Source organism: Sphaerodactylus townsendi, linkage group LG04 (assembly GCF_021028975.2).
Source record: "Sphaerodactylus townsendi isolate TG3544 linkage group LG04, MPM_Stown_v2.3, whole genome shotgun sequence".
Classification (NCBI taxonomy): Eukaryota; Metazoa; Chordata; class Lepidosauria; order Squamata; family Sphaerodactylidae; genus Sphaerodactylus; species Sphaerodactylus townsendi.
In genome coordinates this window covers 157256863-157284434 of record NC_059428.1, presented here as the reverse complement: position 1 = coordinate 157284434, position 27572 = coordinate 157256863, and the positions used below count along the sequence as shown (strand labels likewise).

The 27572-nt window shown below is 47.9% G+C and overlaps 1 protein-coding gene across 1 annotated transcript in view; it reads right to left on the bottom strand.

The window, feature by feature from the left end:
• The window catches only part of OTOA (otoancorin), a 45490-nt gene that overhangs the window by 5414 nt on the left and 12504 nt on the right, over positions 1 to 27572 (bottom strand). The window contains exons 13-28 of the mRNA XM_048492377.1: positions 25596 to 25719; positions 25151 to 25366; positions 24467 to 24634; positions 21612 to 21749; positions 20184 to 20239; positions 18514 to 18631; positions 12395 to 12468; positions 12057 to 12192; positions 10844 to 11034; positions 9332 to 9425; positions 8017 to 8140; positions 6963 to 7150; positions 5078 to 5233; positions 4271 to 4413; positions 3095 to 3231; positions 2024 to 2121 (exon numbers count right to left, since the gene is read on the bottom strand). Of these exons, the coding sequence (XP_048348334.1) occupies positions 2024 to 2121; positions 3095 to 3231; positions 4271 to 4413; positions 5078 to 5233; positions 6963 to 7150; positions 8017 to 8140; positions 9332 to 9425; positions 10844 to 11034; positions 12057 to 12192; positions 12395 to 12468; positions 18514 to 18631; positions 20184 to 20239; positions 21612 to 21749; positions 24467 to 24634; positions 25151 to 25366; positions 25596 to 25719 (2161 nt within the window). The remainder of the gene's footprint in view (positions 1 to 2023; positions 2122 to 3094; positions 3232 to 4270; positions 4414 to 5077; positions 5234 to 6962; positions 7151 to 8016; positions 8141 to 9331; positions 9426 to 10843; positions 11035 to 12056; positions 12193 to 12394; positions 12469 to 18513; positions 18632 to 20183; positions 20240 to 21611; positions 21750 to 24466; positions 24635 to 25150; positions 25367 to 25595; positions 25720 to 27572) is intronic.

The window sequence follows — 27572 nt, the reverse complement described above, 5'->3', positions numbered from 1 at the left end:
CTCTCCCCACAACAAGCACCTTGTGAGGTAGGTGGGGCTGAGGGAGTCCTGAAGAACTGTGACTAGCCCAAGGTCACCCAGCAGGAATGCAGGAGTGTGGAAACAGATCTGGTTCACCAGATAAGTCTCCGCCACTCAGGTGGAGGAGTGGGGAATCAAACCCGGTTCTCCAGATTAGAATCCACCTGCTCTTCACCACTACACCAGGCTGGCTCCCATGCACACAGATTGGCTTTATACAGTCGCCAGTTCCCGGCCATTTATCCTCCTCGTGGTTTCCCTTCCGCATGCCTCTCGCCATGCTTTCAAAGTCAAAGCCATCTGTCTCCATCCTCGCAAAGTGCAGCGTTACGCAAGTGACACTGACATGAAAGGACGCCGAGCCCTGCCTCACAACCAGACTTCTCCATCCAGTGCAAAATAATCTCAGTGCGGCTGCATCATTAAGCCCTTCAGAAAAGATCCAAACGCTGTTATTATAATTAATTATCTCTCTGTGTAGCCTGACACCCACTTGTGACAACTGCCCCTGCAAATGCTTTTCTGTTAACGCTCTCGATTGAGCTGGAGAGGTACTCTTTTGAAATAATTTATCTCCCACGAGGCAGGGTGCTGCTGGCACCGTGTGCATCCCACAGGTTGGCGGGCCTGGACTCTCGCCGCTGCCTTCTCTTTCAACTTAATTTTTCCTGGAGATTTCCACGGCTCCGTTTGTAAAAAGCAGCAAGATTGGAGCCCGCTTGGGATGCTGAGCCCTTCAAATCCCAGATTATGCAAGGGTGGATTCTAGTGATTCTCCTCCCCAAGAGGAAGAAACGCGTTGTGCTTTAACACACTCCCTTTGCAATACTGAGGAAACCATTGGCTCGGTGTCTGAACCCTTATTTTGATTGCAGGAGGTCCTAAATTCAATCCCCGGCAACTCGGATTGAAGACTCTCAAGGCAAATGTAGACATCACAGTGTCCACAAGTCCGACCTCTGGATGCCAACACCATTTTAATGCTGAACTCAGCCGTTTAAAAATGCCATGAAGACCCAACCCTGATCAGTCCATTGCACGGTATGGCCTGACAATCTTGTGACCTGCCGTGGGACACAAGGTGGCCTGGTTACACGACACACATGTGGCTTTTTAAAATATCAGCTCTGAAGTGAGCCTGGCTTCAGCATAACAGCTGGTTTGGCATTCAGGCAGCAGGGATTTGGAAAGGACTTGCTTAGCATGAGGTCTTAGAAAGTTCTGCCTATCAGAATAGTCAATGCAGAACTAGATAGGCCAGACCTGAAAGAAGAGGAAGAGGAAGAAGAGGAAGAAGAGGAAGAAGAGGAAGAGGAAGAGGAAGAGGACGACGAAGAAGAAGAAGAAGAAGAAGAGGAGGAGGAGGAGGAGGAGGAGGAGGAGGAGTAGTTTGGATTTATACCCTACCTTTCTCTCCTGTAAGGAGACTCAAGGTGGCTGACAAGCTCCTTTCCCTTCCTCTCCCCACAACAGACACCTTGTGAAGTAGGTGGGGCTGAGTTCTGAGAGAACTGTGACTAGCCCAGGATCACCCAGCAGGAAGGTCCCACAACAGACACCTTGTGAAGTAGGTGGGGCTGAGTTCTGAGAGAACTGTGACTAGCCCAGGGTCCCCCAGCAGGAATGTCACAGTGCGGAAACACATCTTGTTCACCAGACAAGGCTCTGCCGCTCAGGTGGAGGAGTGGGGAATCAAACCCGGTTCTCCAGATTAGAATCCGCGTGCTTTTAACCACTACGCCACGCTGGCTCTCAAATCTTCCTTTGCTCATAACCGTTTCTATCCCAAGAACATAGCTTCTCGGCCTCTTGGCTAACAGCAAGTGCACAACGGAGATATCACAGACATTCTCCTCGGCAACTCTCACGCTTATTCATACACAGAAGAGAAAAAGTGACCCACCTCCGCCTCCCCCAAGTTAAAGTATAAGTTCACAGCGCCCATTTGGTAATTAAAAACTATGGAGAAGGGGGAGAAACGTCAATATACCCACACACTTACTTTGAACATTTCATCAGGCAGGCATTTTATTGCCACCGGCTGGAAGTAGGGCATCAATTCTTTATCCAGAGCTTTTAATTCTCCCTCGTTTAAACCAGCTAAGGAGAGAAAAGAATCACAGCACACATTTGTCCGCCATCTCTCAATTAGACTCTATGTGGGGCTAATGTGCCTTTTACAGCCTCTTTATCGCGTCCCCTGATCAATATTTCATTCTAAAATGTTTTCAGACACCGCTGGGAAATCAGGCCTCTGAGAAAACAAAGTGATTTTTTTTTTTTGCAACGGAGCGCACGCTTTGTGTAAAAGCGTGGCCTTGTAAAAGTGCCCCTGATTAATCTAATTTTCCTTTAAGGAACACCGTCTCTGTTTTAAGGAGACCAAGTGGGAGGAGGAGGAGTCCGCCGCTCTTACGCCATGCTTGAAAAGTGTGGGGAGAGATGTTTAAGATTCCCCCCCCCCCCCATGCCTAGGAATTACGTTTCAACTTGGAATGCCCTGTTCCCCTCTATACTTTGGGATCACACCCCCGAAATCTAGCCCTGCTGTATATTTAGAACAGCTTGTTAATTATAAGTGCAGATGGGTCATGACAAGAGCAAGGTGCAACTCATTCCCCTCTGTCTATCTTCAAGGTCGTTTCCTTAACATCCCACAAAGTGAGCGTTGCTGTCGGTACTGTCCCAATGCTATAGACTCAATCCCTCTTATCCTGCTTTACTGTTCGAGGTATAATGATATTAGAACCGATCTGGGAGCTTTACTACCTCTAGGATTTATGTTTCTCTCAGACAAACAAAAAATGTCTAAGCTATTGAACAGCCCTCATGTAGAAATTTCTGAAGCAGTTGCTACATTTTTAATCCATGTTCTACATGATATATAACAATGATCCTGTTTTTGTATTTGGAATGTATGGTACTTCTGGTTTATGCCTAATAAAGGTTTTTGGATTGGATGGGATTGGATTGGAATGCCCAGTGCATGCTGGCTGGACAGAAACATTTTTCTTGGATACTCTGATTGAGAGGTGCATGCTGGACGGCGAATAGCAACTGCTACGGGCATCACCTGAGATGGTGCCGATCTCTTGTAGGACGGCTCTGTTCCATCCGGCAACAGCTCCAAATACGGACTCGGCCTTCTTTTTGAATTCTTTCAGAACGCTCACGCTGCACAGTAAAGAGCCGATCCTGGCCACGACTGTGCTGTAGAAAGGGCAACAGAGGAGAGCGTTGCAGCCTGTAGGTTTACATTAAATTTGAAAAAATTACTAGCTGCCTGTCCCCTCAGCCTTAAGGTTGCCGTGTACAGGGATTTGGCTCCGGGGCTCAGGCTTTGGGCCTGTTCCCAGGGCCTCTGAGGGGCTGGCTGAAACCTCAGAACTGCTGACAATCGCCTGACACAAGGGCTTCTCCTATAACTTCAGTAGAAGCCTTATTGTGGCAGCAATGTGTCAATTGGAGCAGGGACAATAAGCAACAATACGGCCCAAATAACTCAATAGCGCTTGCCACTTGATCTTTGCTTTCAACTGAAATTTTAAAGTATTATTTTAAGCTGATTTGAACCACAGTGAAAGGCATAATATACATGTTCTAATGAGTAAATAAATATATTTGGTGTTTGGTGTTTGGAATATGCTGCCACAGGAGGTGGTTATGGCCACTAACCTGGATAGCTTTAAAAAGGGCTTGGACAGATTTATGGAGGAGAAGTCGATCTATGGCTACCAATCTTGATCCTCCTTGATCTCAGATTGCAAATGCCTTAGCAGACCAGGTGCTCAGGAGCAGCAGCAGCAGAAGGCCACTGCTTTCACATCCTGCATGTGAGCTCCCAAAGGCACCTGGTGGCCCACTGCGAGTAGCAGAATGCTGGACTAGATGGACTCTGGTCTGATCCAGCAGGCTAGTTCTTATGTTCTTATATGTTCTTATATTACATTTTAAGTTTGACATACGGTTAAACTGCCTGTTAAAAAAAAATTCTGTGTGTGGCAAGTCCTGTGGTTAAAACTATACATATGCTCAACGAGCACTTTTTAAACATTGCAGTGCCACTAAGGAGAATAAAACTGAGTCCTTCTTTCAAGAGATTGATGTGCAACTGCTGGAGAAGGATGGGGGGGAAATGTTTAGGATGAACAGAGAAATAATTGGTGGAAAACAAACCAAACATTTAATGCCCTTTGCATTCAACTTGAAAAGGATCTTAATGAATGGAAGTAAAAGGACGGTGCTGTACCTGAATTCCAGAGGGTTGATAGCTGCGATCTCTGTGAAGTTCAGACTACAAAGAATGGCACCTAATCCAGCCAACTCAAAGCTTCTCAGAGTGTCCACAGTTTGCCCCGAGTCTTCTAGAAACCCCTGTAAAATGGATCTTGCCTGTAGGGGGAGGGGGGGGGAAACCAGCAGTGAGATTGGACCGATGCCCAATTAAGAGCCACCCAGTTCGACAGATTAGAGTCCGCCACTCTTAAGAGAGCCAGCATGGCATAGTGGTTAAGAGCAGGTGGAGTCTAATCTGGAGAACTGGGTTGGATTCCCTCTTCCTCCACTTGAGCAGTGGATTCTTAACCGGTGAACCAGATTTGATTCCCCACTCCTGCATTCCTGCTGGGTGAGAGGAAGGGGAAGGAGTTTGTAAGCCCCTTTGAGTCTCCTTGCAGGAGAGAAAGGGGGATATAAATCCAAACTCTCCTTCTTCTTAACCACTGCACCGTGCTGAATGTTTTGATATCCTTTCTGACGTTATTCTGTTGTTTATGTCTGACAGATTTTGACGGCCTATATCGCCCTGACCAGGTTGGCTTAGGTTTGCCGGATCTCATCAGATCTTAGAAGCTAAGCAGGGTTGGCCCGGGTTAGCGTTTGGATGGAGACCACCAAGAAAGTTCAAGGTTGCTATGCAGAGCCAGGCAATGGCAAACCACCTCTGATTGTATCCAGCTGTCATTCCGATGGAGAGCAGCTCATTCATGCAAAGTTCCAACAACTCAGGGGCAGCCCCTTTCCCCGAATGACGGACTCGCAGCAAAGACATACTGACCTGCAGAGGGTCCCATTCCATTTGCTGACTAAGCGCAGCAACCGTATCGACGGAACTCAAATCCAGCTCTCCGATCTCAGTCTCATTTAGCACCGTGGCGATTCGCCCGAGGGAAACGACGTGGTAACTCTTCCAGTCGGGCAACGGCCCCCACGCCTTCGAAACACAAATCTGCCGTTAGTTCAATGGAAAGGAGCCAGCGTGATACAGTGGTGAACAGCAGTGGACTCTAATCTGCGCTCTAATCCCTTGAGCAGCCGAAAAAAAACAACACAATTCAGCCATAATGGGCTGAGAAAACTGTCCGCGTCTTTCAATCTGATGCTAAGGAGGTTCAGAAAAAAGCAACAAACTGAACAGAGCATTGATTCTTTTCACACTAAAAACAGATGGCCTATGTTTAATTAAGAAGGCTCATCCTAAGTTTGTTCTCCCTTACATAAAAAGCATTTAGAATGCGGTGCTTTAGAGAAATTAACTCCTTCCTAATTACTAAAATTTCTAGCCAGCCATGCAATTGGTACTGAACGGCAGCTTCACTGCTTTCCACCGCTCCCTGCCTTGAATATGACACTTGTTGGTTGTTGTGGGTTTTCCGGGTTGTGTGGCCGTGGTCTGGTTCCTAACGTTTCATGGTTCCTAATGTTTTGCCTGCATCTGTGGCTGGACACAGTGTGTAACAGACTTCCCTCTGTGATACGCCTCTGAAGATGCCAGCCACAGATGCAGGCGAAACGTTCGGAACAAGATCTACCAGATCACGGCCACACAGCCCGGAAAACCCACAACAACCAGTTGAATCCGGCCATGAAAGCCTTCGACAATACATGACACTTGTTGTTGGTGGTTTGCAGGCTGGCTATGCACAAGGTGTTTGAACCTGGAGCCTTTTGCAAGCAAGCGTATGCTCTTCCACTGAGCCCCAGCCCCAGCTGTCAGACTGGGAATATTTCAGACTTCTGTTCTGCCCAAGACGGAATCTAACACTTCAGCAAAGACAGGCCTCAGATATTCACTGAGTTAAGCCAAGGGCCCATCAGGGATTTAAGCCCTGGGCTAAGGCCTCTTCGTGTTCCTAAACAAACTGTTTCAGAGTACAGGCCAGAGGTTTATTTGGAGGTCTTCATTAAAAAAATACCTGCAGCTTGTCTATGGGATGTCTAGTACTTTAGTATGTTACAGAAGGACACTCTCTCCCAGAAGAGCATGGCTAGGAACGTGTTCATCTCCAGAACAATTTATCTCAGGGCTGGAGGTCACTGAGGAATTTATTTTATTTATTTATTTATTTATTTTATTAGACTTTTATACCGCCCCATCCCCGAAGGGCTCTGGGCAGTGTACAACATATAAAATACAATATAAAATAAGTAACCATTTAAAGCAGCGATAAAAATATCACCATCGAAAGCTGACTGAGTTAGCCTTCTCCCAAAGGCCCGGCGGAACAAAGGCCTCCGTCTTACAGGCCCTGCTAGAACTCCCTACAATCCCCGCAGAGTAGGGAACCCTGGACAGCTGAGAGGGAAGAAGCTGCTCCACCAGGCCGGGGCCAGAGCCATGAAGGCCCTGGCCTGTGTGGAGGCCAGCCACATCTATCTATCTATCTATCTATCTATCTATCTATCTATCTATCTATCTATCTATCTATCTATCTATCTGTCTGTCTGTCTGTCTGTCTGTCTGTCTGTCTGTCTGTCTGTCTGTCTGTCTGTCTGTCTGTCTGTCTGTCTGTCTGTCTGTCTGTCTGTCTGTCTATTTATTTATTTTTATTTTTAAAAACAGCCTTCTAACACACAGTGGCAAAATGGCAGGTCGATCTTGCTGCTAAGATTGAGGCTGCTAAATTTTGTTCAGTGGTTTTAGCGTGGGTTCCCAAAGTTACCTGCTTGGCCTTCTCTTTTAGCGCAGTCAGCTGAGGAGCACGGAAACCCCCGACTGAGCCCAGGAGTTCCACAGTCTTGGCAAAAGTCTCAGGATTCATGCAGCCCAGTTCCGGAACGGACCAAAACACGTTGGCTTCCGACAACTTGATAATCTCATCTAGTGTAGGCTCTGAGACTTCTGTGCAATCTGGAATGATAGATGATATAGCTGAGCGGAGAAGTCTGCTGAGCCTGGGGAAAGACCTCACCTAGAGTACTGTGTTCAGATCTGGGCACCGCAATTTAAGAAGGATATTGACAAGCCGGAACATGTCCAAAAGGAGGGCAATCGAAATAGTCAAAGGTCTGGAATCCATGCCCTACGAAGAGAGGCTTAGGGAGCTGGGAATGTTTTGTCTAGAGAAGCGTGGGTTAAGGGGGGGACATGATAGCTCTGTTTAAATATCTGAAGGGATGCCAAGTTGAAGAGGGAGCAAGCTTGTTTTCTGCTACCTCAGAGACGAGGACACGGAGTGATGGGTTCAAGGTGCAGGAAAAGAGATTCCAGGTAAACATTAGGAAGAACTTTCTGACTGTCAGGGCTATTTGACAGTGGAATTCACTGCCTTAGAGAGTGGTTGGAGGTTTTTAAACAGAGGCTGGATGAATGTATGTTGGGAGAGCTTTGATAGTGTGTTCCTGCATGGCAGGGGATTGGACTGGATGGCCCTTGGGGGTCTCTTCCAACTCTATGATTCCATGATTCTAAAGCAGTCTTGGTGTGATTTACATGGAAATTCTTTTAGTGCAACATTTTATGAATTAGATGAATGAGTATTCTCGGGCTCAGTTCTATCCTCCTTTTCTCCTTTTCTCTCTTCTACATTTGTCTGAACTTTCCCTAATATAGTTCAGCAGTTTCACAAACAGAACGTTCACATGTGTGAGAGTCTTCCTAAATCACTTCCTGTTTGGCTTTGAGATAGGCTGCCTGGCTCAAAGCACATTCACAAACAAAGTCAAACATAGAGAGGATCTTGGTCAAGAGCACAAAACGAGCAAAGAGTTACTCACCGGTAGATTCATCGGGTGCTCTGATTGAGTTGCGAACAGATTCAAATTGAGCCAACAGGAGGTCCTCAGTAGGAGGAATTGGCCCAGTCGTCTTGGATGCTATTTTTAGGATGGTATCTGGAAACTTCGATGGATCGGAGACAGAAAAGGAGGAAGACCGTTTTAGATTGTTTCTGACTTGGCAAAAGGGCTCTTCAGACTCAATGAGAAGGGAAACCAGGAGGATCAGGGCCTTGCATCTGATTATGGGCCTTGACATGAAAATTTATGCCTTCTTGCAAGTCAGATCCTCATTTCATCTAGTTCAGTATCTAAACCTCTTGCTGTGGTAGGAGACTTCCTTCTGGAAAACCTAGTTGTGGTCGCAGTGACTGTGGGAAGGGGGGAAATGGCCATGTTGGCTGTGAGGGAGGAAAGGAAAGGAGTTTGTCAGCCCCTTTGAGTCTCCTATAAGAGATAAAGGTGGGATATAAATCCAACTCTTCTTCTTCTTCTTTGGCTACCTATGATCCTTTAGCTGAAGGCACCGGGTGTGAGTCAAGACCAAGACTGGCTTTGTAGCTATGCCTCTAAACATACAATTGCTTATCACGATGGTGCCAGAATAAGGCTGGACAGAATCTGAACCCAGGACCAGCCTAGAGACCAGCGAACTCTTCCAGGGAATAAGCTTTCATAGGTCCAAGCTCACTTCATCAGATACCATCTCTAATGAAGTGAGCTTTGAGTCACAAAAGCCTATGCACTGGAAAAATGTGTTGGTCTTTATGATTCTACTGGACTCAGATTGACTTCAGCTACTCTATGGCTACCCACTTGCTGTCTATGTAAAGAATGATGCAGGGGACTGAAATCTAGGCAATTGTTTTTCTTTTCTTTTGAGGTAGATGTTTCGTCCGGAGAAGTGAAGGTTAAGGGGGGACATGATAGCCATGTTTAAATATTTGAAGGGATGCCGTGTCGAAGAGGGAGCAAGCTTGTTTTCTGCTGCCTCAGAGACTAGGACACGGAGTAATGGATTCAAGGTGCAGGAAAAGAGATCCCACCTAAACATTACGAAGAACTTCCTGACCGTCAGAGCTGTTTGACAGTGGAATTCACTGCTTTAGAGTGTGGTGGAGTCTCCTTCTTTGGAGGTTTTTAAACAGAGGCTGGATGAACATATGTTGGGAGTGCTTTGACTGTGTGTTCCTGCATGGCAGGGGGTTGGACTGGATGGCCCTTGTGGTCTCTTCCAACTCTGACTCTATGATTTTACCTCATTCATTAACAGGACAGCTCGAAGGCTCGAGAAGAATCAAAACCATGGCAATACCTTTTCAACGAGGACACTCAATTCAGCTTTGGGCAAAAGGCCTATGAAAGGTCCGCTGTCCTGCGTCGTTTCAGCAGTCCAGTTTCTGGGCGAGCTGAAAATATTATTAACCTTAGATATCAAAATACTGTGCATATGTAAAGTGCTGTCAAGTCACAGCTGACTTATGGCAACTCAGTAGGGTTTTCAAGGCAAGGTGGTTTGCTGTTGCCTTCCTCTGTGTAGCGACCCTGGTAATCAGGGCTGTCTTAACACATGAGCATGCCGGACGGCTGCCCAGGGTCCCCACAAGCATAGAGGCCCCATGCTAATCTATGTATTTGCTGTCAATCAATCGATCAATCAATCAATCAAATTATGCATGGGATAGAAAATGTTGACAGAGAGAAATTTTTCTCTCTTTCTCACAATACTAGAACCAGGGGGCATCCATTGAAAATGCTGGGGGGAAGAATTAGGACTAATAAAAGGAAACACTTCTTCACACAACGTGTGATTGGTGTTTGGAATATGCTGCCACAGGAGGTGGTGATGGCCACTAACCTGGATAGCTTTAAAAGGGGCTTGGACAGATTTATGGAGGAGAAGTCAATTTATGGCTACCAATCTTGATCCTCCTTGATCTCAAATTGCAAATGCCTTAGCAGACCAGGTGCTTGGGAGCAGCAGCAGCAGCAGCAGGCCCTTGCTTTCACATCCTGCCTGTGAGCTCCCAAAGGCACCTGGTGGGCCACTGCGAGTAGCAGAGAGCTGGACTAGATGGACTCTGGTCTGATCCAGCTGGCTTGTTCTTATGTTCTTATGTTCTTATGTCCTAATCAATCAATCAATCAATCAATCAATCAATCAATCAATCAATCAATGCTATACTAAACTATAAATATTTGATACTGAAAAATGCATATTTAGGATGTGCTTTACTAAAGATGATGAACAATATTAATGTCATTTTTTTATGATAACAAGTGGACGTTGGCATCAGCCTCTGATTTGGTATCACGGTCACCTCTGCAACGACACGTACATATATGTGTACGTTCCTCACGCACTACATAACGTTAAATCATTGTGTATGTCATGTTGGTGTGCTTGTTTTCTGCAGTTCTAGAGACTAGGACCAGGAGTCATGGGTTCAAGGTGAAGGAAAAGAAATCCCACTCAAACATCAGGAAAAACTTTCTGACAGTAAGGGCTGTTCGACCCTTGGAGTGTGGTGGAGTCTCCTTCTTTGGAGGGTTTTAAACAGAGGCTGGATGGCCATCTGTCAGGAGTGCTTTGATTGTGTGTTCCTGCATTGCAAGGGGGTTGGACTTGATGGCCCTTTTTGGGGTCTCTTCCAACTCTACAATTCTATGCTTTGCCTGGGGGTCTATAATGCTGCTAAGATGGCCCTGTTGGTGATGTCCCATCTAGACACTAGCTAGGACCGATCCTGAATGAATGTTATATAATATATATGATATGTGTGAGTGTGTATGTATATATTCATGGGTGCGTGTCTTTATATCTTACCCATATATCTCGATCAGCCTGTGCTTGATTTCTAGCTTCTGCTCATGGCTAAGTTGCCGACACAGCCGGAACTGGTGAAGGGCGGTCACCAGGGTTTCCAGCGAGATCCCATCGCAAATTAAAGCAGCTGGCAAATGGCAGATGAGATTTCCCAACAAGTCAATGTCATATTCATCGACCAGAGAACCATTCTGAAACAAATAAGTTACAGATGAGGTGTAGAGAGGAGACTGAAACTTAACCCATCAAAGACAGAGGGCCTGCATTTGGTTTTAAGAACAACATATAATTGTTTCAGTTTATACTGTAGTGTTGATTTGTGATTTTACGGTGTTTTGGTTTTAGCCTAATTTTGCAAGCCGCTCTGAGCTCGGCTTCAGCTGGGAGTCGGGTGGGGTATAAATATAGTAAAATATTTTATCGGGTCACAAATTGCTGTCGAAACAGAGGCCTGCAATGGCCCTTGGGAACTGAAACTGAGGTAAATATATACGGCCCCTTCCACACATGCAGAATAACACACATTCAATCCACTTTCACCATTGTTTGGAAGTGGATTTTCTATTCCACACAGTAAAATCCAGCTGCAAAGTGCATTGAAGGTGGGTTGAAAGTGCGTTGTTCTGCATGTGCGGAAGGGGCCTACGTTTCTCTTGGTTTTTGTTCTATTTGCAGAACCGTCACAAGAAGAAGACTTAGACCCTTCCATGTGTTGGAAGGGTCTAAGACCTACCAATCTTGATCCTCTTTGATCTGAGATTGCAAATGCCTTAGCAGACCAGGTGCTCGGGAGCAGCAGCAGCAGCAGGCCATTGCTTTTACATCCTGCATGTGAGCTCTCAAGGGCACCTGGTGGGCCACTGCGAGTAGCAGAGAGCTGGACGAGATGGACTCTGGTCTGATCCAGCAGGCTCTTCCTTATGTTCTTAAGGCCATTGCTTTCACCTCCTGCAGGTGAGCTCCCCAAGGCACCTGGTGGGCCACTGCGAGTAGCAGAGAGCTGGACTAGATGGACTCTGGTCTGATCCAGCTGGCTTGTTCTTATGTTCTTATGTTCTCATGTGCCTCCCATGTGCCTGGTAACTGAGTTTTTAAAAATGGAACTTTCAAAGTCCATCTGGTTTGGACTGAGTCTCTTCTAAACTGCTTATCTCCCCCCCCCCCCCCCCCCCCAGGAATACAGGTCAGCTTCACGGCCACCCCCAACTCTTACCAGGCACTCCTGCACTCTCTGGAGAACCGTTTTCTTTTTGTGCTCATTTAAAATAAGACGATCCAGTTCAACTTTCCCGAGGCTGGTGACAAAAGGGATGCAGAGAGATCCCCTAACAGATTCCAGGTGTTCAGAACTAGAGGAAAGAATAACAGTGAGAAAGGTGACATGAAAGAGAAGGAATCGGGGGATCTACTGTGCACAGAAAGCCTGAAGAAAGAGGTCGAGCTTTTCAGATAAAAAATGTACTAAAACACATTAGCCTTCAGTCCCACATTTTCCCACCACTCAAAGCAGGAAAGATGATGTACGACCAGAAGTTAAAAAGAATAACTTACGGGAGCACGGATAAGAGGTAAGGCGGAATGGACACATTGGAGAGGAGCCAGAATTTCCAGGCCAAACAACTGATCTGCAGAAACAAGGCAGGTTGAAACAATCTTACTTTCCCTTTCTCAAATAAAAGGAAAGATTCCAGTCCAGCGGCCCCTGAAAGACCCGCCAGATCTCTAGAAGGGCAACGCTCAAATCCGATTTAACGAAGGGAGTTTTGACTTTCATAAACTGGAAATTTCGTGGGTCTTTAATGTGCCGCTGGACTTAAATCTTGCTTCTCTACAGCAGGCCAACAAGGCCACCCATCTGACATGACAGGAACAGCGCAAACAAACGTTGATCATCTTGGGTGGCTTATTTGCTGCCTTTTCTATTATAGTGCCAGGTTTTTCCAGTCTTTTGGCTCCACTGTTTCACTCTAAACACACAACAGTCCAAGCGTTTATGCAGAGGTGGGATCCAGCAGGTTCTCACAGGTTCCCGAGAGTAGGTGACTCATTATTTGTGTGTGCCGAGAGGGGGTTACTAATGGGTGATTTTGCCATGTGATTTTTGCCTGAGTTACGCCCCTCCTCTCAGCAGTAGTGCGCAGAACTTGAAGCAGTCTAGCAGGAGGTGCACCAGCATGCGTGGCAGCCTGCGCCTTCGTGCATTCGTTGCCTGCCCAAGGACCGGCGCAGTGGCTGCATCCTTGCCACAGCCATGCCCAGGAATGACCCGCCCCTGGAATGCCCGGCCATGCCCCCGTCGTGCCCCGCCCAGCCCCATTGGCGCTACGCCACAGTTTGAATCCCACCACCATGGGAACCTGTTACTAACATTTTTGGATCCCACCACTGCGTTTATGGCAAGATAGTTGTAAATTTAGCTCTCAAACTGCTTGTTGCTTGCCAACGAAATAACAAGACCTCTCTGTAGCAGCGACTGATTGCCACCGTAACCAGACATCCCTGTGATTGGGTAGAGCTTTTTCATTTTGCTTTGAATGGGTATTTCCCCAACATATAGAGCTGCGCATGGGAGCAGTTGTCACCTAAATAGGCGGCAGCGCCAGAACTTTGCTGATGAAATGCAATCGAATAAATTCCTGTGCCTAGCAACATTCTGAGCAGTTGACTTAATTGAAACTAGAAGCAAATTAAAACAGAAAATTTACATATTTGTACATTGGAAACATCGTGGGGCCTTGTCTCAATAATTGAGCACATTCTTTAGACTCAGAAGTTCAGTTCCCGGCAGAGTCAGAGAACTGACTTGGGAGAAGGCAGGGGAGAGAGGGGGCGGGATATAATAAAGACTGTGCAGATATATCTATAGAAGAATAAGATTCAAGTCCAGTAGCATCTTAGACCAACAAGCAACATTCTCTGTAAGACATGGACACATGTAGTTGTGTGGCCACCATATTGGTGCCACGTAAATAAGGGGCCACCAGGCAGTGGGAGCCCTCCTGGGAGACTCAGTTCCGCACAGCACATTGTAAGTTCTATGCAGCATCTGGGAACACTTATTTATTTATTTATTTATTTATTTCGATTTATTATACCGCCCCATCCCCGTAGGGCTCTGGGCGGTGTACAATACAATGCACATATACAGATAAAAATGCACGTATACAAGTAAAATAACTAAAACCATTTAAAAGCAGCAGTAGTAAATAAAATAAAACTAGTAGAAAGATTTCAAAACTAACACGCCAATGGCGTCCGACAGATCCTTTTGTTTCATTTCCAAACCCTCTTTCAGGGGAAAGATCAGCAAACCCCCAGGATGGCAAAGGCACTGGATGTAAAGGACCACTCATGGGGGGGGGCACCATCAACGGCTGGATCCTCCAAAGGCCTGCCAGCTGAAATCAACTCCGCCTTTACAGGCCCTGCAGAATTCCAGTAAGGTCCCTGCGAGGGACCCGGGACAGCTGGTGGGAGAGTGTTCCACCAGGCTGGGGCCAGAGCTGTAAAAGCCCACAATGGCCCGTTAATGGAAGGCTCCAGCCAGATCATTCGAGGGGCCAGGGACCACCAGTAGATTGGCTCTCCCGCGAGCCAGCCGAGAAGAGGCCGTGATAGGGACATGTGGGGCGCATGCGCGGTCCCTAAGATACGGAAGAGTCCCAGGCCGCTATGAAGGCCTTAAAGCTGTCAGCACCAAAACCTTGAAGATGATTCGAACTCTACTGGGAGCCAATGCAGCCTGGCGCGAAAGCACAGGGCTGGATATGATCCCAGGTGGCACTGCTACTGCCTGTAAGCAGACGCAGCCAAAGAGCTGCATTTTGGACCAGTTTTAACCCTCCGAATCAGATCCTTAAGGGGAGTGCCCGCGTAGCTAGCGAAGTTACAATAGTCTAGTCTGGAGATGACCGCTTTGTCCATTGGATCACTGTGGCCAGATCCGGTCTGGGAGAGAAAGGGGGCCAGCCGCCCGGGCTGCTGGCGAAGGTGGAAGAAAGCAACCCGGGTTATATGGGCCACACCTGGATCTCTCCATTGATAGAGAGCGAATCCAGGTGGACCCCCCAGGTTCGGCGACTGGAGGGGAAGCCGGTGCCACGTCTTGACCCCCCTCCCACACCGGGCGGCTAGAAACATCCCTCTCTCCCCTCACGGCCCAGCCAGGTGAGGATCTCCTGCCTTCGATGGATTCAGTTTTTAACCTACTCTGTCGCAACCAACCAGCCACATCAGCCTCCAAACAATGCTGTAGAGCTTGCAGGGGCGGTGGCTGTTCCCCCCCTCCACATCAGCAGCAGAATGAGCTGAGTTGTCAATCTGCATACTGATGACAAGACAGCCCAAAACTCCGGTCACTCAGCTGAGCAAGGGGTCAGCGATGTAGATGTTAAACAAACAAGCGAGGGGATAATAATGCCCCTGGGATTTTACACCGCAATCAAGCGGGCGCTTCCAGGAGGCCTCCTTCATCCCTGCACTCACTTGCTGAGTCCGCCCGGAGAAACTTGAGGCAATCCACTGAAGGACGGTGCCCCAAGCACTCCAGAGGCAGCCAGGCGGTGGGTCAAAAGGTTATGGTCGACTCACATCAAACGCCATGTAAGATCTAGCAATACCAGCAGCGCCGATCCGCCTTTGGTCAAGCTGCATAATGAGTGTATCTGTGACGGCGACGAGAACAGTCTCCGTCCCATGCCCAGCACGGAAGCCGGACTGGAAGGGGTCGAAAGTCGATGTGTCATCCAGGAAGCCTTGAAGCTGCTCCAGCACCACTTCTCTCAATTACCTTCCCAGAAACGACAGATTCAAACGGGCGGTAATTGGCCAGATCCCTAGGATCTAATGATGGTCTTTAAGAGTGGGTGGACCATTGCCTCCTTCCAACCCATCTGGGAAAACTCCTTGCTCAAGGGAGTTATTGATGATACTCAACAGATGGGTCAGCTCCGCCTGGCAGGCTTTCACAAGCCAAGACGGGCACGGATCCAGAGGACAGGTAGTAGGTCTAACAGCAGCTAAGGTCCTGTCTACAGCTGCTTCATAGAGTAGGGAAAACTGGCCAAACACGGGCCAGAAGACGGCAAGGGAGTCTCCAGTTCACTAATTGTAGCCAACGTGGGTGGGAGGTCATGGCGAGCGACGCAACCTTATCCGCAAAGAAGCTCATAAATGCCTCACAGCTGATATCCAATTGAAAGTTTGATGACCTCTCTGACAAGGAGGTCAATGACCTAATTATAAACAATTGAGCTGGGCGAGAGCTAGCGGACGCGATGGAGGAGGAGAAGAAGACCCTCTTCGCTTCCTTCGCCGCCATCTCATAGGCTTTCATAAACGCCCTATAAGATGTTCACAAGAGCTTCGGCTTCCGTGAGATTTCCTCCACACTCGCTCTAGACGTCTAAGACCCCGCTTCATTTGACGCAACTCCTCCAGATACCATGGAGCCGCCACGAAAACGGGCGAGTAGAGGATGCCGGGCAACAACATTGATGGCATTGGAGAGCTGGGCATTCCAGTCCTCCACCTGCTCATCGAAAGTGTGCCGGAGGGTTCAGGGTCCCGAAGAGCATTCAGGAAACCAAGTGGATCCATAAGTCTCGCTGGCTGGCAAAAATCGCCCGTCGCCTAGACCGGGTGTTGCGGCAAGTCCATCCGACCTTCAAGGCATAGTGGTCGGACCATGGCACTCTATTGATAGAGGATACCACCAGGTTCATCCCTGACCAAGACCAAATCCAGCGTGTGACCGGCCTCATGGGTGGGGCCAAAGTTGATTAAGGAGAGGCCTAGCCGCCATGGATGACACTAGGTCTGCTGCCGCCCATTGACATGAGGCGGCGCCGACGTGGATGTTGAAGTCCCCCAAAACAATAAGTTTGGGGAACCGCAACGCCCAGTCCGACACCACCTCCAGCAGCCGTGACAGGCTGCCTCCCGCAAGCGCGCTAGGGCGACCGGTACACCAGTAGTACAGCCAACCTCTCCGAGGCCAACGACTCTAGGCCGACACACTCCATGCCAGTGATCTCCGACAGGGACTGCCCTAAAGGGGATAGACTCACGGATGAACAATGCCACCCCACCCCCGCCCTGTGTTCGTGATCGGTGAAGGCACGCGAAACCCGGGGGCGCGACTTCGCCCAAGGCGACGGTCTCACCTTCGCGCACCCAGGTTTCGGTGACACCTGCCAGGTCCACCTGCTGGGCACCGAGAAAATCTCGAAGTACCATGGTCTTGTTGTTGATGGACCTGGCATTGATTAGCACCAATGACGAAGCAGAGTATCCCTGATCCCAACCACCATCGTTTCTTGGGATAGGTCGGAGGTCAGAAGGTGGGCGAGCATAACTGTATCTCGTACATCTTCTATCATATGGCCGCCGCCTACCGCAGTATCTGCCCCGTCCCATCAAAACGGGGATCCCCAGGCCCAAAGTTGGTGCCCCCATAATTATGCAACTTCCCTTTATCTAAAACCTAACTAGTCTCAGCCTAACCAACCCTGGTATAAAACCAGGCTGATCAACTAACTACCTACGACTAATGCCTATACTTAGAGGGGCTATTGCCAGCAAGTTTTCCAGGAAGTGGCACATCGCCCCCCCCTAGATACGCCAGTGTTTCCAGAGCTTTCGAGAACCAAAACTCCCTTTGTCAGATACATACTCTGGACTGCCAAAAAACAAAACAAATCAGTAGGTTCTAGTTCCAATCAAGTTTGAACTGTCACCAGAAGCTAGAATGACTAAACTGAGGGTACCGTACTTTAGTCACATTATGTGAAGACAAGAGTCACTGGAAAGGACAATAATGCTAGGAAATTTGAAGGCAGCAGGAAAAGAGGAAGACCCAACATGGGATGGATTGATTCTATGAAGGAAGCTACAAACCTCAGTTTGCAAGACCTAAGCAAGAATGTTAACAATAGGATGTTTTAGAGCAGTGATGGCGAACCTTTTTGAGACCGTGCCCAAACTGCAACCCAAAACCCACTTATTTATCGCAAAGTGCCAACACAGCAATTTAACCTGAATACTGAGGTTTTAGTTTAGAAAAAATGGTTGGCTCTGAGGCGTGCGTTACTCGGGAGTAAGCTTGGTGGTAGTTGGTGGCTTTGCTTTGAAGCGACTGTGCAACTCCTCCAATGGGTGAATCACCACCCTAGGAGGGTTTACTCAGAAGCAAGCCCCATTGCCAGCAACCGAGCTCACTCCCAGGTAAAGGATCGCACTTTAGTTCTTTGCATGAAAATCAGTGGGGTTTAACAGCGCTTAACAGGGTTACCTACACTGCTTCCCCAAAACTAGGTCTTAGGTTTAATGCTAATAATCGAGCCCAGCGGCCCAGGCCAGCCTAGATGTGTTGAGGGGGGGGGGGCGATTCCCCCCCCCCATGATGAACTCTGTTTGTGCATGCCCACAGAGAGGGCTCCGAGTGCCACCTCTGGCACCCGTGCCATAGGTTCGCCATCACTGTTTTAGAGGATGCTGAGTCATAGGGTTGCTATGAGTTAGAAGCGAACTGACAGCACTTAAACATAGCTATCTACTATATATCTATAGGTCTCCCTGTTTCATAGACAAAGGCAAAGTTCGTAGTTGGTGGCAACTTAAGTAGGTTTTCCACCCATATGAAATGTACACAACGTTGGGGTTTTTTTTACCTGGTACGGTGAAAGTAAGTGAAGATTCTTTTCAAAAACTTTGAAAACGTTTAGGAAGGAGATGGTGCTCATGCTTTCGATGTGACGACACGTAACTCCTTTCACCAACTGGACAATGCTGATTTTTAAAAAAGGATACACACACACACACACACACACACACAGCGTTAGTGGCAATATGATCTAGAACAGTGGTTCTCAACCTTCCTAATGCCGCAACCCTTTAATACAATTCCTCATGTTGTGGTGACCCCCAACCCTAACATTGATCCATTTTACAGATGGAGAACACTGATGCACAGAGTCTTAGGCGACCCCAGTGAAAGGATCGTTCGACCCCCAAAGGGGTCCCGACCCACAGGTTGAGAACCACTGATCTAGAATGACAGCTTAAGAAAGAGTATGGAAAAAATTTAATAAATGCTAACATAAAAATCCCACGAAGTCAAAGAGAATAAATTATAAAAACCACAAGTAAACTCAGAAAAGGATTAACATTTAGATTGGTGTCTTCCACACAGATGACCAGCATGGTGTGTAGTGTTTACCCTGTTTCCCCGAATATAAGACATCCCCTGAAAATAAGATGTAGTAGAGGTTTTGCTGAAGTGCGAAATATAAGGCATCCCCTGAAAGTAAGACGCAGCAAAGTTTTTGTTTGGAAGCATGCCCGTCGACCAGAACACAGAAAAATAAGACAACCCCTGAAAATAAGACATAGTGCATCTTTGGGAGCAAAAATTAATATAAGACACTGTCTTATTTTCGGGAAAACACGGTAAGAGCAGTGGACTGTAAGACGTCTGTAAGACGTCTGAGGGGGGAATATGCTCGAAGTCTATAAAATTATGCATGGGGTAGAAAATGTTGACAGAGAGAAATTTTCCTCTCTTTCTCACAATACTAGAACCAGGGGGCATCCATTGAAAATGCTGGGGGGAAGAATTAGGACTAATAAAAGGAAACACTTCTTCACGCAACGTGTGATTGGTGTTTGGAATATGCTGCCACAGGAGGTGGTGATGGCCACTAACCTGGATAGCTTTAAAAGGGGTTTGGACAGATTGATGGAGGAGAAGTCGATTTATGGCTACCAATCTTGATCCTCTTTGATCTGAGATTGCAAATGCCTTAACAGTCCAGGTGCAGCAGAAGGCCATGGCTTTCACATCCTGCATGTGAGCTCCCAAAGGCACCTGGTGGGCAACTGCGAGTAGCAGAGAGCTGGACTAGATGGACTCTGGTCTGATCCAGCTGGCTTGTTCTTATGTTCTTATGACTGTAACCTAGAGAACGGTTTGATTCCCCGCTCCTCCACATGAAGCCTGTTGGTTGACCTTGGGCTAGTCACAGTTCTCTCAGAGCTCTCTTAGCCCCACCTACTTCACAGGGTGTCTCTTGTGGGGAGGGGAAGGCAACTGTAAGCCACTTTCAGACTCCTCAAAGGTACAGAGAAGAAGGTATAAAAACCAATCCTTATTCTTCTGCCTCAAGGACAACAATTTTGGGAAACGGATTTTCATCTCTTTCCTCCTAATATTGTGATATTTACGTGCACCTGCAGAGGTTTCCCTGCATTTCTCCAGTCTTTCTCAAACCTGCTTGGCTCCAAAGTTTTAAGAAAGATCTCCATAAAGCACAAAATGGGAGCATGAACCAACTTTTCTTACCTTAATAGATCAAAAGGAGGAGTCTTCCTTGACAATAATTCATACAGAAACAATGCCTGAAATTAACACACAGCAGTGTTGATAGGTTGCTAAACATATCTGAGGGTTTTTTTACATTGTTTCTCAAGTACCAGTTTCCAAAGAGGTATGCAGTGTTATAGAATCATAGAGTTGGAAGAGACCCCAAGGGCCATCAAGCCCAACCCCCTGAAATGCAGGAACACACAATCAAAGCACTCCCAACATATGCTCATCCAGCCTCTAGAACAGTGATGGCGAACCTTTTCGAGACCGAGTGCCAAATTGCAACCCGAAAACCACTTATTTATCACAAAGTGCCAACACAGCAATTCAACCTGAATACCGAGGTCTTAGTTAGAAAAACGGTTGGCTCCGAGGCGTGTGTTACTCGGGAGTAAGCTTGGCGGTAGTCGGTGGCTTTGCTTTGAAGCAACCGTGCAACTCTTCGAACGGGTGAATCACGACCCTAGGAGGGTTTACTCAGAAGCAAGCCCCATTGCCAGCAACCGAGCTTACTCCCAGATAAACGATCGTGCTTTAGTTCTTTCCATGAAAATTAATGGGGTTTAACAGTGCTTAATAGGGTTACCTACACTGCTTCCCCAAAACTAGGTTTTAGGTTTAATGCTAATAATTGAACCCAGCGGCCTAGGTCAGCCTAGATGTGTGAGGAGGGCACTCTGTATGCGTGTGCCCACAGGGAGGGCTCTGAGTGCCACCTCTGGCACCCGTGCCATAGGTTCACCACCACTGCTCTAGAAAGTATAAAACACAAAACACATAAACAAACACACCCAAATCAACCAGTCAAAACCGTTCCCAAATTAAGCCAAAAAGTAGCATGGCCCAAATACAAAAAAACTAATTAGATCTTGGGAATCTCGGACCTGAAAGACCCAATAGAATAGACCTAAATGGCACTGCTTGGCTCTCTCCGGTTTGTGAGCACCCCCACAGCAGATGGCTAGAGGGTGGTATTACACCTACCAGGTCAGCAGGGTCAGGTAACTTAAGGGGCCACCTGGGCTCCCCCCTTCCTCTTTCCTCCCCTCCTTTCTCCCTTCTCCCTTTCCCTTTTTGTGACATTAGTGATTACACCCTTATAGGACCATTGGAATAAATGGACCGATTGGTTTGCTGAAATGCTTTTAGATTTTTAACATTTTGTGATCTACATGTATCTTATCACTATGATGTTAGCCGCCCCAAACCCGGAAGGGGAGGGGCAGCCTATTACATCAGATGAATTGAATTGAGCTGCTTTCACACTGCCTGTCTGGGTGATCCCTTCAGCTTGCTAGACCGGACAGGTTGCTCACCATGCTACCAATGAGACTATAGCAAGTTTAGCCTCGCCCGGCTTTCTGCTGTCGAATCTATAGGCAAAACACCATCACGCTTCAGTACCTGACTGGGCCTTAATTCTTTGTCTTTCACCACTGAAGAGTTGAAGCCTTCCTTATACAAATCGAAAAGAGATACTTCTGCGAAAAAGGGTCCCTGGATGTCGGCGATGACTGACACCAGGTCTGCGGATGCAACCATCTAGAGAAGGGGCGCAAGGAAGAAATTCAGGGGACATCTCAATGCATCTAGATGGCCCTTTCCTTTTTTTTTGCAAGAAGAACTGTGCAGCTGTTCAAGAAAGGACATCTGTTTTGAAGTCCATCTCACTAAAATCCGAACGACTTTGTGACAGTGTGGAGGCAACGACACCAGTTGAGCTGTAAGCCTTTCTGGGAATCGCATCCTTGGTGACACCGCGATTCTCCATTTGTTAGTCACCTAATTCTTTTCCACTACTTAGGGCCCTCAAGTCAGCTTAGAAACCCCATCAAAAACGCAATAAATGCAAACGCAAGTCTTGTCCCACAACTCCTACTGAGTCATACCATCGATCTACTTTGGCCGATCCCCAGGATATAGGATGGAGTCTTTCAGATCACCTGGTACCTGATCTGTTTACCTGGAGATTATCTGGAACCTTCTGCATTCAAAGCAGATGTTCGATCAATGAGTCATGGCCAATTCCTAAACGATCTCGCCTTCTATTGAGTCAGCCTCATAGTCTGCCAAGGTTCTAGACTCCAGGTTCCAGTCTCCTCTACTTTGTGGCTCTCCAGAGATTCAGGACGAGGTCTTTCCCGTCAACTACAGCTTGATCCTTCTGACTGGAATTGTTAGTGTTTGAGTCTAGAACCCTCTGCATGCAAAACAGATGTTCTACCACTGAACTACAGCCCAGCATGGCAGATTCTACTCTGGGCTGGTCCCTTTCCCACTGACAGGAGGTGTCTTCCTGGCATCAAAGGGAGCTCTGTGAGGCTAATGGATCTTTATTTTCACTTCCTTGCCTTCCCTTGATCTGCACAAAGTAGTGTAGTAGAAGATCCCAAGAGCTGGCCACTGCTCTTATCTTTCACACCGGCCTTGAGGAGGACAACAGTTGAAACATACCTGTTCTGTTTCACTCTGTCTTTGTTATGGGGGTATGTCCGGGCACGAGCCCCTGCGCGGCGCCCGGTCTTGTGAAGCCGCAGGAGGACGCAGCGACGCCCGCTCTCCTGCTATCCACCGCCCCTCCTTTCTTTTTTTTAATAATTTTTTTATTGTATAGAATATTATTATATTTGTTACTTCAATATGCTTGTTCCAACTATACATTTTTCCTTTTTCACCCCCTCCCCCACTCTTTTCCATTGATTATTTCAAGCAAGCGGCAGAAGGTTCATTCTTCTTATTCTCTTGTTCCATAGTTCTTCGTTAAATCCGGCTTCTTCCATCCATTTTTCATACAATGTCCATAGCTTCATAATATCCGCCGCCCCTCCTTTCGAGCGGGACGCCGCCTCCCTGCCGCGTCGACGCACCGACCCGGGGACGTACCGGGAGGCCGATCTCCCGATCCGTCGATCCTTCGACGGATCAATCAAATGGCCCGCCGGCACGAACGCGCCAGGATGAAGGAGTGAAGGGGCGGGGCTCTGAGCCCGGCCGGGCTCGCCTAATCCCAGCTGAAGCTGATGGAGAGAATCAGAAGGGACGGCAGCTGGAACGAGGCAGGGGAATTGGAGGGGGAAAGGGATATAAGGGGGTGGGAAAGGATGCTCAGGGGCGTTGGCAGAGGGAAGAGGGTGGAAGGGAGACCTGTGAGGAGGCAGGGAAAGTGAACTGTTTAGACCAGAAGGGCAGGGAGAGGAAGAGAAGAAGAAGAGTTTCGGATTTATATCCCCCTTTCTCTCCTGTAAAGAGACTCAAAGGGGCTTACAATCTCCTTTCCCTTCCCCCCTCACAACAAACACCCGGTGAGGTAGGTGGGGCTGAGAGAGCTCCGAGAAGCTGTGACTAGCCCAAGGTCACCCAGCTGGCGTGTGTTGGAGTGCACAGGCTAATCTGAATTCCCCAGATAAGCCTCCACAGCTCAGGCGGCAGAGCGGAGAATCAAACCCGGTTCCTCCAGATTAGATACACGAGCTCTTAACCTCCTACGCCACTGCTTCTCTGGGTCCTGTAGCCCAGCTGTGCGGTAGAACAGGCTGGGAGACCAGAGCTGAGCCCCAACCCTGTGAGAGTACAACAGGGAAGGGGGAGTGGTGGGAAGCCTGGTAGGCAGACCGACCCTCGCTCAGTGAAGTAGCAGAGCGAGGGGAGGAGCCAGGAAGGGTGCAGGAAGGGTGCCAGGGCACACCAGAAGCTGAGGCCCCCTGTGGGTGAGACTATTTAAAACATTGTCTGGGGAGGACAGCCCCCAGGTAAAGGGAGGTGGGACAGCACACTCGCCCCAGGGGGACGAGTGGTCAGGGGAGGCGCCACAGGGTAAGAGGGAAGGAGGGGGGAGAAGAGGAGGTTTCAAGGATGGGGGGGAATAAAAGGTTTTGCTCAAAGACAGTTAGTTAGAACTGGCTTTCTCTAGCCATGCCATCCGATATCTGTCAATAAAGGCTTCTGATATGAAAATCCAGAGTCTGGTAATTGTCTACAGATCTGGGCCTTGACACCCATCTGGGAGAAGCAACCCTTTCTGCATTTTTTGGCAAAACAAAACTAAAAGCACCAAGTGGCGCAAGACAATGAGTAAAAGAGCCAATGAGCAAAAGCCAGTGGACAAGAAAGCCAACGAGCAAAAGCCTGTGATCAGCCAATGAGCAAAGGAGGCGGAGCAAACACATGAGGATGTATGCCAATAGCCTCTTAACCCTGGCCATTCTGATCAGAGTCAGTTAACAGGGAGAGGATCCCCCTGCATACAGAAGATCCCTTACCTTCCGGAGGATCCCCTGCTGCTGTGCTGGTGACAGATCGGACGCATGTTGGGCCAGTGTGCCTCTGACCACTTGGGAGAGCTCTTTGGGGCTCATGCTGTGGAAAGACTCAGCAGAGATCCCCGTCACCAGTGCACCCATTTGACTGATGTTATGAAACGAGAACGCCTGCGGGAAGAGCAAAGCACATGCAAATCCCCATCAGGGTCCCTATGCAAAGACAGGTGATGGCAAACCACCTTTGAATAATGGCAAACCACCTCTGAAGTCTCTTGCCTTGAAAACTTTACAGGGTCGCAGTAAATGGGTTGCAACCTCTTGGTACTTTCTACCACCAAACCTTCCACAGTGCTTTCTCCCATCACTGGGAGTCTCTCAGATCTTTAATGGATAGACCAGAACATTTTTCATGCAGATTAAAAGGGAGAAACCTTTTGTATTCAGTGCACATTCCAGCCAATGCAGACATTTACATTCAGTGTACAGACAGCGGGAAAGCAAAACATTAACTTATTATCTTGCTTTAATCTGAGGGGGGAATTTTGCCATCATTCAAAATCAACCACTGCATGTTGCAAACTTAAGGTTGCTGTTCGTAAAGTCGTTATTTGGAGAAATTTGCTCCAAAGAGTCAACACTGTAGCCTGGTTTACCTCTCCTTATGACAAAATCCTTCATATGTACCTTTTCATATGCCAGGTATTTGCTGGCTAAAATCACCAGTTGGCTCCTGGCCCATCCAGAGACCTGGTTTAACGTTGAAATCGCGTTGTGCACAGCCTCGGGCGAGAGAGAGTCCAGTTGGCTGGCAGTCAGCCCCACAACGGCATCCGAGAGCGACCCGAGGGTGTTGTTCAAGGTCTGGTTTTGTGTGGCGATATCGAGAAGTCGAGATTTGAGCTGAAATCACAAAAACGCACTGAAGATGGCAAACAGAGGCATGTTATTTGAGCTCGGGTTTCCACCGTTTCTCGGACTGGAAGCCATCGTTCCGACAAAGACATTTGTGCCCAGTGTAATCACTGCACGCTTTCTAGATGGGTTCAAACAGAAATAGAATCTTCCTTCATCGTCCAGCGAGATCAAAAGCCCCGTGGATGGGCCAAAAAGAACCGAACTCTACCCTCACCTTGTGGATTCCTGCTTGGAAGCCTCGTAGCTGGCTACATTTAATCATCTGATGAAGTAGAACCCGGGCCACGACAGCATCCATCTGCTCTAGGTCATCGTAAAAACAAACGAGCAAACCCAACCTGCATGAGAGAATTAATCAGCAGCTTCTTATTTATTTTATTCATTATTAGTCTTCCGTTATTATTTAATCTTTGTTTTATCTGTTTAGCTGTGAACTCGTTTCAAGCCCGTCCCCGAAATCCCTGGGCGGGGAACAGTTATGGAAAAACATAAAATAATGTAAAAACCGTCATAAAATCTGCTTTAAAAACTGTCTCCATTCTGCACCCTACACTCCCAAAATAAATAATCAACCCTCTCCCATAATGCACCCCCAACACACTCCAAAAATTGGTCTGCACCAATAAAGTGTTGGTACTGCAATACTACAAGTGTTAGTACTGCAGGCACCAAGTAAAAAGAAGAAGAGTTTGGATTTATACCCCTCCTTTCTCTCCTGTAAGGAGACTCAAGGTGGCTTACAAGCTCCTTTCCCCACCTCTCCGCACAACAGACACCTTAAAGGGAGGGAGGTGGGGCTGAGAGAGTTCGGAGAGAACTGTGACTAGCCCTAGGTCACCCAGAAGGGATATAGGAGTGCGGAAACACATCCGATTCACCAGATAAGCCTCTGCGACTCAGGCGGAGGAGTGGGGAATCAAACCCGGTTCTCCAGATTAGAATCCACCTGCTCTTAACCGATTACATCCTCTGCAGGGAACCTTTGGCACTCCAGTTGATCTACTCTCCAGCATCAGCCCCTGCCAGCATGGCCTATTGGCAGGGGCTGGCAGGGGCTGATGGGAATTGTAGTCCATAACATCTGGAGTGCCAAAGGTTCACCACCACTGCACTACACCATGCTGGCTCTCAATGGAAGTATGGTGGGGTGGGGGGCACAACCTGGGCGGGGGATCACCCATATCCCCGGGTACAGAGAGTGGTCTTGGCCAGGTGGCTAAACTCTTGCAGAATCGGTGCCTGCCGGACCTCCAGAGAAAGAATGTTCCAAAGCACCGGCAACACCGCATTACCCCATTTGTCCCTACTCGGCCTCTGCATTCAGCAGAGGTCAATTTGCTGGTGGTTCCTGGCCCCTCAATGATGCGGCTGGCCTCCACACGGGCCAGGACCTTTACAGCCCTGGCCCCGGCCGGGTGGAACACTCTTCCTCCAGCTGTCCGGGCCCTGCGGGACCTTGGTGAATTCCGCAGGGCCTGTAAGACTGAGTTGTTCCGCCGGGCCTTTGGAGCGTCCAGTCGCTGAGGTGCGCCCCCCCCACCCCCCACCCTTCCTTGCTTTGCTCCCTGGTTCTCTTGCTCCCTATTTTATAATCTGTTTTTTGCATATTTTATTGCTATTTTTAGGGAGGAGTTTGGTTGCTCCCTTCTTTGGCGTGGTTTTTAAAGGAATTGGATTATGGGACGCCATTTCATTGGTATTGTTTTGACCGGCTGTTTACATGGTTTTAATGGTTTTAATCGAATTTTAGTAGATATCAGTGGTGGCGGTTCTTATATTCTCCACTAGTGGACTACATATCAGTTCTTCCAGCATGGCCAATTGGCCATGCTGGAAGGGGCTGATGGGAATTGTAGTCCATAACATCTGGAGTGCCAAAGGTTTGCCACCACGGGTATATATGGTCACTGTTGCGACCCTTGTTATATATTGTACATAGATTATGTTGTGCACCGCCCAGAGCCCCTTTGGGGATTGGGCGGTCTATAAATTGAAATAATAAATAAATAAATAAATAAAATGTATGTTGTTGACAGGCCGGCCAACACATAGCAAATTATCTTCAGTAGAGCAGCAGCAATACCAAGATACCAGGGACAGATATTACATGCACAGAAATCAGTGCACAAGGGAGGGAGTAGGCCTCATTCCTGGTTTGTGGAGCGTGGAATCTATGCACTTGGGAAGTTTG